The 12,729-nt window shown below is 48.1% G+C and overlaps 1 protein-coding gene across 1 annotated transcript in view; it reads right to left on the bottom strand.

The window, feature by feature from the left end:
• LAMB1 (laminin subunit beta 1) overlaps positions 1-2,021 on the bottom strand; it is a 77,921-nt gene extending 75,900 nt beyond the window's left edge. Inside the window, exons 1-2 of the mRNA XM_007455347.1 lie at positions 1,948-2,021; positions 727-902 (exon numbers count right to left, since the gene is read on the bottom strand). Coding sequence (XP_007455409.1) covers positions 727-902; positions 1,948-1,984 — 213 coding nt within the window. The 5' untranslated portion in view covers positions 1,985-2,021. The remainder of the gene's footprint in view (positions 1-726; positions 903-1,947) is intronic.
• Between the last annotated feature and the right edge of the window lie 10,708 nt (positions 2,022-12,729).

Genomic DNA, 12,729 nt, shown 5'->3' with positions numbered 1-12,729 from the left:
AAAAAAAAAAAAAAAAAAAAAACAAAAAAAAAATGTGACCTTTGAAAGCTAGGATCTGGGTCTACTTTTAGAAACAGATAACACTCAGAAATTTCATTTTGGTCCTCCTCTATCGGGTACCATGGCAACCAGGGCATTTTGAAAAAGCAAGCATCTGATTCTGCTATCTAATGGAAGTAGATGGGAACAGCACCAAATGAGGAGACAAAAACATTGGAGTGTTTTTCTCCATGACGGGAGTGACCTTGCAAGGTGTCTGTCAGTGCTGGAATACTCTTTATCCAAGCGAAAGATTTGGGAAAAGCCCAAGATCACCACTCAGTATATAAAAAAGAAGAGGTTAAACCACCTTTTATATACATTTCCAAAGAGAAAAGGATTAAAAAACAAACCAAACCAACCAACAAAAAAGGAGACACGGATCTTTTAGACGCCAGGGTCTTTTAGAGGTCAGGGCTTGGGGGCAGGGGCCACCAGATCTGTCTGCAGCCCTGCCTTTCCACACTGACTGTGGCCGCAGCAGGAAGTGTTTGGCGGATGCAACTGTGCAAACTGTGAGCCACCACAGTGCAAAAGGGTGAGAGCTACCAGCCTAATCCCGGGACTCCCTGGCTGCGGCGCTTCCTATCTGGATGGCTGGCAGGATGCGGAGTCCCCTGGGCCTTCCCCTTCGGTCTGGACTGGAGGAGGCGCGCGCGCAGAGCCTGGAGTCATCTCTCCCCTCACCTGGAGGTGGCTGACGATACAGTAAGGCTCGGGTTTGTACAGCCCGCAGGTCGAGGTCACCGAGAGCTTCTGGGCTCGGCCGATGAGAAGGTCGCCGGTGGCCGGGTAGCAGCTGCCCTCCGCGCAGCCGTAGCTGAACTCGGGTTCTTGAGCACTCACTTGGGCTCCGCACAGGGCTGTGGAAGGGTCAGGCGACAGGGTAGGGCACAAGCAGGGAGCGGGCCCCAGCAAAGGGAATAGCAGGGGCGGGGAGAGAGTAGATTCAGAGAAAAAGCAGGATACACAGAAAAGAGACACAATGGGGAGATGATCGAGGCCGCGAAGGCAGGACGTGGAGAGGAGGATTCAGACAGAAACAGAGACGCCAAGTTTGTCCAGCAGCCGAGAGCATCACTCCCAGAAAACCTACCTACACTCGCGCCCACCCTAATCTGCCCGGGAAGCAGCTCCAGGCACTTCGACACGCCTGGACCTGGGGGCAGGGAGGCAGGTGGCCAAATGCCGCACACCCGTACTCGCGCACGTGTGTGTCTGTGAACCCGCGTGCACGCGGCAGCCTGTATATCCTCGGCGTGACAGCGCGTGTGTGTGCGCGGAAATCTGAGCGTGCGGGCGCGTGTGTGTGCATGCACGCTCGGAGGACGCGGGCGCTTCGCCGGGCGACGGGGGATGGTGGGGCTCGCGGGGGACGCCACTCTCCCGAGCGAGGGGCCGGTGGACAGTCCCTGCGGCTTTGGATTGGCTTCAACAATTCGTCATTCCGGGGACGCTCCCGGTCCAGCTGTTTCTGGCGCCATCCGGGGGCAAACAGCGATGGTTAGTTAAAGCCACGTGGCCCCGATCTGTTCCCAGGACGAAGCCTGCGCTCAGCTCGGGGCACTTTCCCGGAAAATGGGCTCCCGGCGAGCCCTCCACCTCACGAAGCCTGACCCCAGCGACGGAGAGACCCACGGAGAAAGGGCCGGAGATGCCAGGCCCAGAGAGGCAGCCGCGGGAGCACCCGGAGCTCTGGCACAGCCCCCCCGCGATGCAGTCGCCTGCGATCCTCGCACGCCGTCCCCGGCTACCACCCAGGGCGCTGGCGTTTAATCCCAGTGCAGAATTTCCACCGGGCCCCTCTCCCGATCCCCCAGGCTCCCCCGAAGCTGGGACCAACAGCTTGGTTTATTCTTTCCCCGCGTCCAAGCCCACGCCCTTCCCCCACCGTTTCCTCGGAATTACCTAAGAAACTGAACGCGAACATCTGGAGCCGCCCCATGGCCCGTCCCTGCAGCCGAGGGGACACAGCAGAGGAGGGGAGAGGGGCCCTCGCATTTCCTGCCGCTCCCACGGAAGCGGGGGGATGGGGAGGGAAAAATCACGCCGCCACTTTGTTCTCCCGGCGGGGCGGGGCGAGCGCTCTCCCGGCTCCTGGCAGCCCCGGAGCCCAAAGAAGGGAATTAGAAAGTTTCGCCCTGGCAGGAACCTAGGGTGGCGCCTCTGCTCATGCGCACACGGGGAGCCGGGGCGGAGGGGGCGGGCGGCCCCGACTTGGCGGGGTGGGGGTGAGGGCCAGGTCCAACCCTCCCCCGGCGCCTCTTTTGTTTTAAGGCCGCATCTGTGGACGCGGCGGGGCTGTGGCTCTTAAGTTCCCTGCGCAGAGCTGCGGGGCGGCCGCCGGGTGCGCATCCCGATCGGTGCGCAGGGCAGGGGCGGGAGGTGCTCGGATCGCAGGCAAGGAGGCGGGTCGGGACCTACGGAGCACTCGCTCGTGCATTTACATTTGTAAGGAGTGAGTCATGAAGAGGTGCCCAAGGCTATAAACTCTCGGGCACCCAGCGCTCGCTCCGGGAGGGGCGGTTAAACCCTTTAGAAAGAGGGTCGACCTGTGAGAAAGCAGGGAAGCCCCCATGTATTGCTGAGCCCGGGCTGGGCGCCACCTCTGATGTCTTCCTTCGAACGAAGGAAAGTGCTCTTCGCTCCGCTGCCTTTGCGCACCGGCTCAGGACCTGCCTGGAGTCCCTGCTACCCAGGTGGCCACAGCACTGAATTACCCATCTAATTCTGTGTTGTTGTGTTTTGTTTTGTTTTTTTTCCAATCTGCTTTTTACCTAAATCCAGACGTATGGCTCGAATTCAGGTAACTTCTCGAACGCCGCTCTTGGTAGTGACGCTTTTTTCCCACCTTACCGTGAAGCTGGAAGTCTCTCATGAGGCACACTTGTCCACAAGCTCCACAAAGCACAACCTCTATGATCATTCTAAGTGACATACTTCAAAAAGAAAAAAACACATATCATAAGACACCACTTAAAGGTGGAATCCAAAATGGCTACACATTAAAAAACTTTAAAAAAAAAAAAAAAGGCAAATATTCAGGGAGAGGAGAGGGGCCCTCGCATTTCCTGCCGCTCCCACGGAAGCGGGGGGATGGGGAGGGAAAAATCACGCCGCCACTTTGTTCTCCTCACCCGGCGGGGCGAGCGCTCTCCCGGCTCCTGGCAGCCCCGGAGCCCAAAGAAGGGAATTAGAAAGTTTCGCCCTGGCAGGAACCTAGGGTGGCGCCTCTGCTCATGCGCACACGGGGAGCCGGGGCGGAGGGGGCGGGCGGCCCCGACTTGGCGGGGTGGGGGTGAGGGCCAGGTCCAACCCTCCCCCGGCGCCTCTTTTGTTTTAAGGCCGCATCTGTGGACGCGGCGGGGCTGTGGCTCTTAAGTTCCCTGCGCAGAGCTGCGGGGCGGCCGCCGGGTGCGCATCCCGATCGGTGCGCAGGGCAGGGGCGGGAGGTGCTCGGATCGCAGGCAAGGAGGCGGGTCGGGACCTACGGAGCACTCGCTCGTGCATTTACATTTGTAAGGAGTGAGTCATGAAGAGGTGCCCAAGGCTATAAACTCTCGGGCACCCAGCGCTCGCTCCGGGAGGGGCGGTTAAACCCTTTAGAAAGAGGGTCGACCTGTGAGAAAGCAGGGAAGCCCCCATGTATTGCTGAGCCCGGGCTGGGCGCCACCTCTGATGTCTTCCTTCGAACGAAGGAAAGTGCTCTTCGCTCCGCTGCCTTTGCGCACCGGCTCAGGACCTGCCTGGAGTCCCTGCTACCCAGGTGGCCACAGCACTGAATTACCCATCTAATTCTGTGTTGTTGTGTTTTGTTTTGTTTTTTTTCCAATCTGCTTTTTACCTAAATCCAGACGTATGGCTCGAATTCAGGTAACTTCTCGAACGCCGCTCTTGGTAGTGACGCTTTTTTCCCACCTTACCGTGAAGCTGGAAGTCTCTCATGAGGCACACTTGTCCACAAGCTCCACAAAGCACAACCTCGCAAATTCTAGACAGGAATTCCATGGTGTACAAATGGTGAGACGTGCGAGCAAGCCTCTAACGTCGGGTCTCCAGCAGCATTGCGTGTGACCTGTCTGGTTAAATAAGGGGTAAATCCATGCTCACCCTTCTAGGGGTTGGAGAGGGAAGAGAGGCTGGTGGTGTGATTCTGCCACCCCTTCTGTGAATTAACCCAATTCTGCTGCCTTACCAATGGCTCGAATCAGAGCTTGAGCTTTCTTTAGTCCTCTGGGCAGAAGTGCTCCCTGGAATGAGGGGAGTCGAGTTAGTTGTTAGTCCAGTCAGGAGATTTGGTTTCCCAATTAAACACCCCAGGGAGAAGCGTTTAAGTGGCCAGTTGGTCAGCTTTTAACTTAGTTGCAATGAAATAGGGGCCCAGGGAAGTTTAATCATTAGACCATAGAGTAAGCTGTTTTGTGAGTTTATCTACATCCTTTCCACGCAGGGAGGCCTTAGGTCTCGTCTCGGTGATACATTAATTATTCACCAAATCAAGACTTGCCCTGCTGCAGCCTCTGGAGATTTTTGCCTCTACCCGATGCTCAGGATCCTTGGTGCTACCTGGGCAGCCCTGAACGCCGAGAAAGCGGGTGCCCTTGCGACGGTCTTAATATTGTGATGGAGGGTCTTCAGAACTTAATAACGATTCACAAGCAAATGTCTTCTCCCTTTGTGGAACTTCTGATACCCTGGGCCAAGGTTGCTTATTACAGTTTTTCATCCATACAAATTGCAGGCAGCATTCGGTTCTGCCTCTTTTGGGGAAACTGGCCTCTGCTCTCACAGCAGCTGAACCCTCCCTGCTACTCGGCAGTTCTGTCTGTCGCAGGTCAGTGTCCTTTCCCAGAGGGCAAGCACCTTCAACACTCTCTGAAAGTCCCCTGTGTGCCTTAACACTTCACCTACAGTGGTAAACTTACCATTACTGAAAAAATCTGACTTGTTGGTTTTTGTTTTTGCATGCATATATTCTGACCACTCCATCTATGAATGTGTCTGTCTCCATTCCCACCTTTATCTTTTGTACTTCTGCCCTGGAAAGTGTGCCCTCATCTCACCTCCTGAGAGCAATGCTCTCACACACACAAACCTGCTCGATTCCCCCCTCTTAAGAGGGGAAAAAAAAAAAAATCAAAAAGCTTTATTCTCCACACTCATCTACTCCTTTCCTCCCTTTGACTTCACAGCCCGGGTTCTTAAAAGGATAGTCTGCACTCACTTTTCTTTCCTCCTGGTTTCTCCTCCATCCCATTGGAATGTGGCTTGCATCTCCACCACTGGTCTCCGTAATGACCACCAACCCTCTAATTGCCAAATATAATGGACAGTGTCCCTATTTGATCATTTTGTGGCATGTGTTCCTCACGATTCCTCCCTTCTTAAGACTTTTCCTTGGCTTCCAGGACACAATTCCCTCTAAAAATTTCCCACAGGACTGACTCCCCCCCCCACCCCCACTTTCTCTCTCCCTCTCTGATCCCTTACACATTAATGCTCCCGAAGGTTCCATTTCCAGCTTCCTTCTCCTCTACACCCTTGCATCCACATCCCGGGGCTCTACCACCTTGGCCTTGGTACGCCCCACATGGATGACTCTAGCATGTACCTTGCTTGCGGTTTACATCTAATTTCTAACAGCCTATTGACCATCACTACTTTGATGACCCATAGGCACATGGGCTGCAAAACTGAACTCATCCCTCTACCCATCTCTTCTGCTTCCAGGTGCAGTTGTTAGTACCATGATCCACCCCCCACCCTTAGTTGAACGCAGGAACCTGGGAACAGGACAGACCATACGATTCACAGGACCCAGTACAAAAGGAAAATGAGCACGTGGGGCCCCTCATTCACAAATTATCAGTGATTTCAAGATGGTGCCAGTAGGGACTCTTCTGCGTGGGAGGCCCTGTGAGGCTGCACGAATCACATACCCTTGAAGCCAGCTCAGCCCGGGAATCACTGGACATTTCTCTCTCCTTCACCTCCTCCCTTCATCAGGTCCCATCATCTCTACTCTAGTGGCACCTAGCCATCCTGTCCCCATCACTCCAACCTCATCACGCTGCCTTAGTTCAGTCTCTGCTCACGTCTGGTCTGAAAGCCAGCAGGAGCCTCCTGGCTCGTATTCCTACTGCCAAACTCTTCCCTTGTCCAGCCTAACCCTCTATAACGTTGCCGGAAGGATTTTTCAGAGGCACAACTTGGATCACATCACTCCTTCGTTCAAAAGCTTTCAATGGTTTCCCCCTGCCTACGTTAGCCTCCTGAAGTTCCCTAGACATACTCCTCATATTATACCTTCATTTCTCTGCTACGTGGACCCTCCTTACCTCATCAACTTAGCGAGCTACCACGCATCTTCGACCCTTCTACTTAAATATGACTTTCTCTCCTCTCTCTTCTCCACTCCCAGCTCTGTCTACCCACACCTTGTAAAAGCCCTTACAGCATACATGACATAATCTTGTAACTCTTTGTTTATGCCCTTATCTCCCCCAATAGACAGTGAGACAAATACCATCATCGTGTAACATTCCTTTGTGCATAAACATTGTCTCATGTGACATGGGGCACATCTTAGGTGCTCAATAAATGCTTCTGGAATCAACGTAAATCAAGACTTGTCTCCATGTTTTAAAAACCTTCTTAAATCTTAAATATCTACTTTCGCCTAACAAATTTCCAGTCCAAGACAGAAGACTATCACCACCAGACTTGAGTTCACTTTAGGAATGCTTCCCAATTTCACTGCTGAACAAATTCTTTCTCTGTTATATTTCATTCAACTTCCTCTGATTTCTGAAGATGTTACAGTTTAGGAGGAATGAATCCCTTTTGCTAGCGAAGCCTAACAATGCTTTACTCCTGCTGACAGGGGCCTCTTGTCCCTGAACTTACTTACTTGGCACTACGTGCTTCAGCGTAAGGCAGTCTTCACTGGAGAGTACTACAGCAGTTCTGAAGAGCAGATGGGATTGCCAGCTGTTGGCCCTTCCATCTCAAAAGAATGTGTGACAGTTGTTGCCCTGAGGCATTGTTTTTGTTCAAAAAAAATACAAGACAGTGCTTTTAAGATCACCTTTCTCAGGACTTCCCTAGTGGCGCAGTGGTTAAGAATCTGCCTGCCAATACAAGAGACATGGGTTTGACCGCTGGTCTGGAAAGATGCCACAGAGCAACTGAGCCCGTGCTCCACAACAAAGAGAAGCCACTGCAGTGAGAAGCCCGTGCACCACAATGAAGAGCAGCTCCTGCTCTCTACAACTAGAGAAAGCCTGCATGCAGCAACAAAGACCCAACACAGCCAAAAATAAATAAATAAATATTTTAAAAAAGATCACCTTTATCATCTTAGAATGCCACCTATGTGTCTCATTTTAAATTCTTGGGTTGACAATGAAACAAGGACATCACATTCTAGACTTTGATCATTAGGTCCTAAAACCTGGCTATTTACTTAACACTGTTCTCATGAAAATTACTAGGTTTTACTGTTTTGAAAATTAAACTGTACTTTGCAAGCTTCAGAATTCATCTAGAAAAGTAGGTTCGACGACTAGTAAATTTCAGGACAAAAGTCACAGTACCATCTACATACTTAACAATATGCAGGATAGTCATTTGTAGTTTTGAGTGTCCTCCCCCCACCCCAATCCCTGGGAGCTCTTTGAGGGCGAGGACTGTATTTTAGTGGGATTTGTATTCCCATAAGGTGGCACAGTTTCTGGTATACCGTACACTCAATATCTACTTGTTGGATGAATAACTAAAATTCAATAACCCTTACTTATAGCCATTTAGAGAACATACGGGATTAGTACTGTCACCAGTAATATAATATGGAAAACATCAGGGGCTGAGTCAGGCAGTTTCAGTCTGGGACCCATACAATAGAAACTGCTGCTTGGGCTTGCATTAACATCCCCTTACCAGGAATCAGCTCCTAGATTTTTTTTTTTTTTTTTGCGGTATGCGGGTGGCCTCTCCCATTGTGGAGCACAGGCTCCAGACGCGCAGGCTCAGCGGCCATGGCTCATGGGCCCAGCCGCCCCACGGCATGTGGGATCTTCCCGGACCAGGGCACGAACCCGTGTCCCCTGCATCGGCAGGCGGACTCTCAACCACTGCGCCACCGGGGAAGCCCCAGCTCCTAGATTTGAGGTGACTAGTCCTTCCACATTTTCAACCCACATCACTGGATGAGGCTCATCCCCCTCCATGGGCTCCAGGCTAATCAGTGCATTTCCATCTCCCTATTCCCAGTAATGGGTTCAGGGATGGGCATGCAACTTAAGATTTCCAGTTAGGGTGACTTGTGGGATTTTTTTAAAAAATAAATTTATTATTATTATTATTAATTTATTTATTTTGGCTGTGTTGGGTCTTTGTTGCTATGCGCGGGCTTTCTCTAGCTGCAGTGAGCTGGGGCTACTCTTCATTGCGGTGCACGGGCTTCTCACTGCAGTGGCTTCTCTTTGTTGTGGAGCACGGGCTCTAGGTGTGCAGGCTTCACTAGTTGTGGCACGTGGGCTCAGTAGTTGCGGCCTGCGGGCTCTAGAGCACAGGCTCAGTAGTTGTGGCACACGGGCTTGGTTGCTCCACAGCATGTGGGATCTTCCCGGGCCAGGGCTTGAACCCGTGTACCCTGCAATGGCAGGCGGATTCTTAACCACTGTGCCACCAGGGAAGTCCTGGTGCCACGTGCCACAACCCCACGCGGTAGAGCCTATGCTCCACAACAAGAGAAGCCACCACAATGAGAAGCCCGTGCACCGCAACCAAGAGTAGTCCCCGCTGGCTGCAACTAGAGAAAAGCCCACCTGCAGCAATGAAGACCCAATGCAGCCAAAAATAAATAAATTAAAAAAAACTTTTTTAAAATGAAGTACATTAAGACTGCTTTTTTTTTTTTTAATGTTTATTGAAAGTCACCAATGTCAAAGTGAGTAGGCAACTAACACTCAGTGGTTGATGGTTACTAAGTTTTAGAAAAACTTTCCTTAATTAAAAGGAAGTTCATCTCTTATAGCAATCCACCTAAAATTGTATTTTCAAGATTATCTTGAAAATTTTACCTTAGCTGGTAGTGTTACGTCCTCAGCTTTTTAAGGATGCTGAAATTCAGCACTAGCCAGGAGGAAAAAAAGGACTTTCTGTATTCCAATATTTTAATTTTTTAAATCCTCCTTTACTCTTTAAAAAAAATCCAGAGTGTGTCTTTCTCCATTTGAAAGGTCAAGTTCAGCTCCTAGGGAGCCTCTGAAGTCCTTGCTGCATCTCCCTGTGAGTTCCCATACTTGGCACTTAGTGGGTCCTTACTGAATGAAAAAGCGCTTCTTGTTCAGTCTATATTTGGAACCTAGCAAGGTTCAGGCAATATCTTTGTACCAGAGGCTTGAAGCGATAGTCTAATCTACTCGCTGGCTGCAAACCTCTCTTATAGTTCTGGGTTGTTAATTATTACATAGAGTGATCCAGGAAACTGGATTTGGTTAGCAAGTTAAATGTTCCAGTAATATTCATGGCTTGTACTAGGAACAGTTTCTAGTTCTCAATCCAGTAATTTTACCTTGGGAAAATGGGATCTTTGCTCTGAGCACATCTCAGAAGTGATGGAAATACTAGTAAAAGCCATCTCCACTCTCAGAGATGCAGTGTTGACTCATCTCCCCCAACCACTACGCCCTTGGCTTTCTAGACGCATTAACGCCAGGACTGCAGTTCCTCTAAAGGAGTAAGCCTGCTCTTCTGGAAAGAGAGCATTTATTTCATGATGGCTGTGGTACTGCTGCCGCCAAGGCTGCTAATCAGATTTAGGAAGGCCAGCCCACCCAGAGCACAGTGGCTGTGTTTTTATTACATCAGAGACAAGTCAGCACTAGGTCTCACTCCAGGATTAAGTGCCATCTCACATATTGGGCTGTTTCCCAGACAAAGAAGTTGTAGCATGTGTCTTCCCTTTTCAAGATGGCTAGTAAAATGCTGCCATCAACCTCGAGGACTGCATGATTTCTCAGGGATTCTATTTGGAAATCATGGAATATGGAGCTGACAATCGAGTCATCTACTCTGAGGACGTTTTAATCCAGGTGGTGATAATCCACACTACTCTGTTGACCTTTGACTCTGGCAACTCCCCCATCTGCCTAATTGGTACCTTAAGGCTTAGCAGTGACATATATCTCTTATTCTTTAAGATTTCTTGAGCATTTACTATGTGCCAAGCTCTGCTATGTACTAATGGTGTATATTCTACATTTTGAGGAGGCCAGGATTGTCTTAGTTTTACATGCTATTGGTAAAGTTCAGCAAGGGGTAAAGTCTAAGATGAAGGAAGAACATTACAGTTCTCTATTTTTGTAAACATACACCCATGAGTAGACAATGATAAAGTTCTAGATGGAGGCAGAGCAAACAGATAATAGTCGCTAACTTGAAGCAAAGTACAGGGATTGTATTTGGGATGGGAGTTAAAGGGAACTTATCTGTAATGTTTTAACTTTTTTTTAAGTAAGGAGACTATTTGTGTACAACTGGTATAATTAAAAAAAAAAACAGAACCAAAAGTCTTTTTTGAAGTATAAAATGTTATAATTTGAATGAAGGGTGCTATAATTGTTGACGAAATCAGGGTTCTTAACTTGAAATATAAATTCAAAGACCTACAGAATTAAAATTCATTGTTTCTAGTCACTAATGAGTTTACTGAATAACATTACAAGGCTCTTAAGTTGGGACCATATTAGTCACATTTCTGTGTGCCTCAGTTTCCTTAGCTGTAAAAGGAGTACAAATTCAGGTTCCTTAACTGGGAGTTTGGGATTAGCAGATGCAAATTAGTATATATAGGATGGATAAACAACAAGGTCCTACTGTATACTATATTCAATACCTTATAATAAACCATAATGGAAAAGAATATGAAAAAGGATATATATAACTGAAACACTCTGCTGTATAGTAGAAATTAAATATTTTTTAAAAGTTCAGGTGCCTTAGCACACTATACAGGCTCTTTCTAATCTGGCTCGAATACAATCTCTCTCATCTCTGCATTCTCAGGATATCTCAGATATCTCAGGATATCTCCCACCCCCACTAAGCCTCCATATTCTCACCAGTCCCCAAACCCAGACCCCCTGTTTTATGGCTCAGACTGTTCCTTCTGCCTGGAATGCCTCTCTCTCTTCTCTGCCAAGCCAGCTTTTACTTATGTTCAAAATCTACCTCTGATGATACCTCACCTGTGGAAGCTTCTCAGTGCCACTGCCCAGGTACAAAACTTGGACATACCGCTATTGGAGAAGGCCCTGCTAGATTGTTCTAGAACAGATGTGCCACTCATGAGGTCATGCTCACCCTCTCTCCCACTCACTGCTGTACCCCCAACACCAGCATGGCACAGAGCACATTGTAGGTGTATAATGAGTATTAAGGAAATAAATGGTTAGTGCACAAATAGATTCTGTGTGGGTTGAATTCCAAGTGTCTTCAGAGCATCCTAATTTCCCCAGCACTGAGCACGAACCTCATCAGGTATCTGTTGCGTGCATTTGTTCAGTAAACACCTGGTACTATGTCCACTGTGCTTTTTGGGGAGAAATCATTCCCAGGTAGTGCTTTAGTCAAAATGAGTCGTACTCAATACATATTAGTACTTTAAAAGAGCATATAGTACCTTTCATTTTATACCATGAGAAATAAACAAAAGGGAACAGTTTCTGATTTTGATACATGAAGGATTAATCAATATACAGTATTAACATACACTTGCTCTGTACTATTATGTGGAGAATGTAAACCTACACAAGGATGACCAAGAAGTGACTACACTTCCACAATCATGTGAGAAGCTGCGAGGTGGTGATGATATGGTTAAGTCAATGTCCCCAAGTCTTACCTGTAATCAAACTCACGAGGGCACTCATATAAGTGATTATGGGGAAGGTAAAATCGTGCCTTTCTGGAGGGCAATCTGAACAATGTATTAAAATTTAATAAATACATCAAATTGACTCTGGAACAATATGTCAAATTAAGCATATAAAGATGTTTACACTATTGTAATGAGAAAAACTGGAAATAACCTAAAAGGTCCTCACTAGGGGATAAGTTAAGTAATCATGCTAGACCCCTGTAATGGGATACTCCGTTGCCTAAAAAGATTGGACCTATTTCTATGATACAACTGAAGGAAAAAGTAGGCTCCAATTATGAAAAAAGTATACGTATCATATTTCTTGAGATTAAAAAGAGGTGTCACCCAGGAATTATCTGTGTGTACAGCCCCAAAGATTAGATGATAGTTCTCTTTTTTCTCCATAATGAACATGTATAGCCCTTGTTCTAAAAAATCAAAATTAAGATAGCTTCCAGTATTTGCATTCCTGTGGTTGCATAAAAGACTGACTCTCCTTGTTTAGAAGTGAAGGTCATGTTAATAGACTTTACAACCTAGATGGAGATATTGGACAATGTTCATATCTCTAAGAAAAGGGTCAGTCTTCTGGCCAGCCGAGACTGAGGAAAAACAAATCAATCTTGCAGATATTCCTTAAAATATGCAGGTACTCCAATAAAAACTTGAGTTTCAGTTCAGTAGGAAGTGTCATCTGGATTTGAATGCAGTGTTACAACAGCCATAATTAATTTTTTAACCACTTCCTTTGCTCCTATGTTCCA

This window comes from Lipotes vexillifer, unplaced genomic scaffold, assembly GCF_000442215.2.
Source record: "Lipotes vexillifer unplaced genomic scaffold, Lipotes_vexillifer_v1.1 scaffold234, whole genome shotgun sequence".
NCBI lineage: Eukaryota > Metazoa > Chordata > Mammalia > Artiodactyla > Lipotidae > Lipotes > Lipotes vexillifer.
Note: the sequence above shows the minus strand (reverse complement) of the source record. Positions and strands in the feature narration are given on the sequence as shown.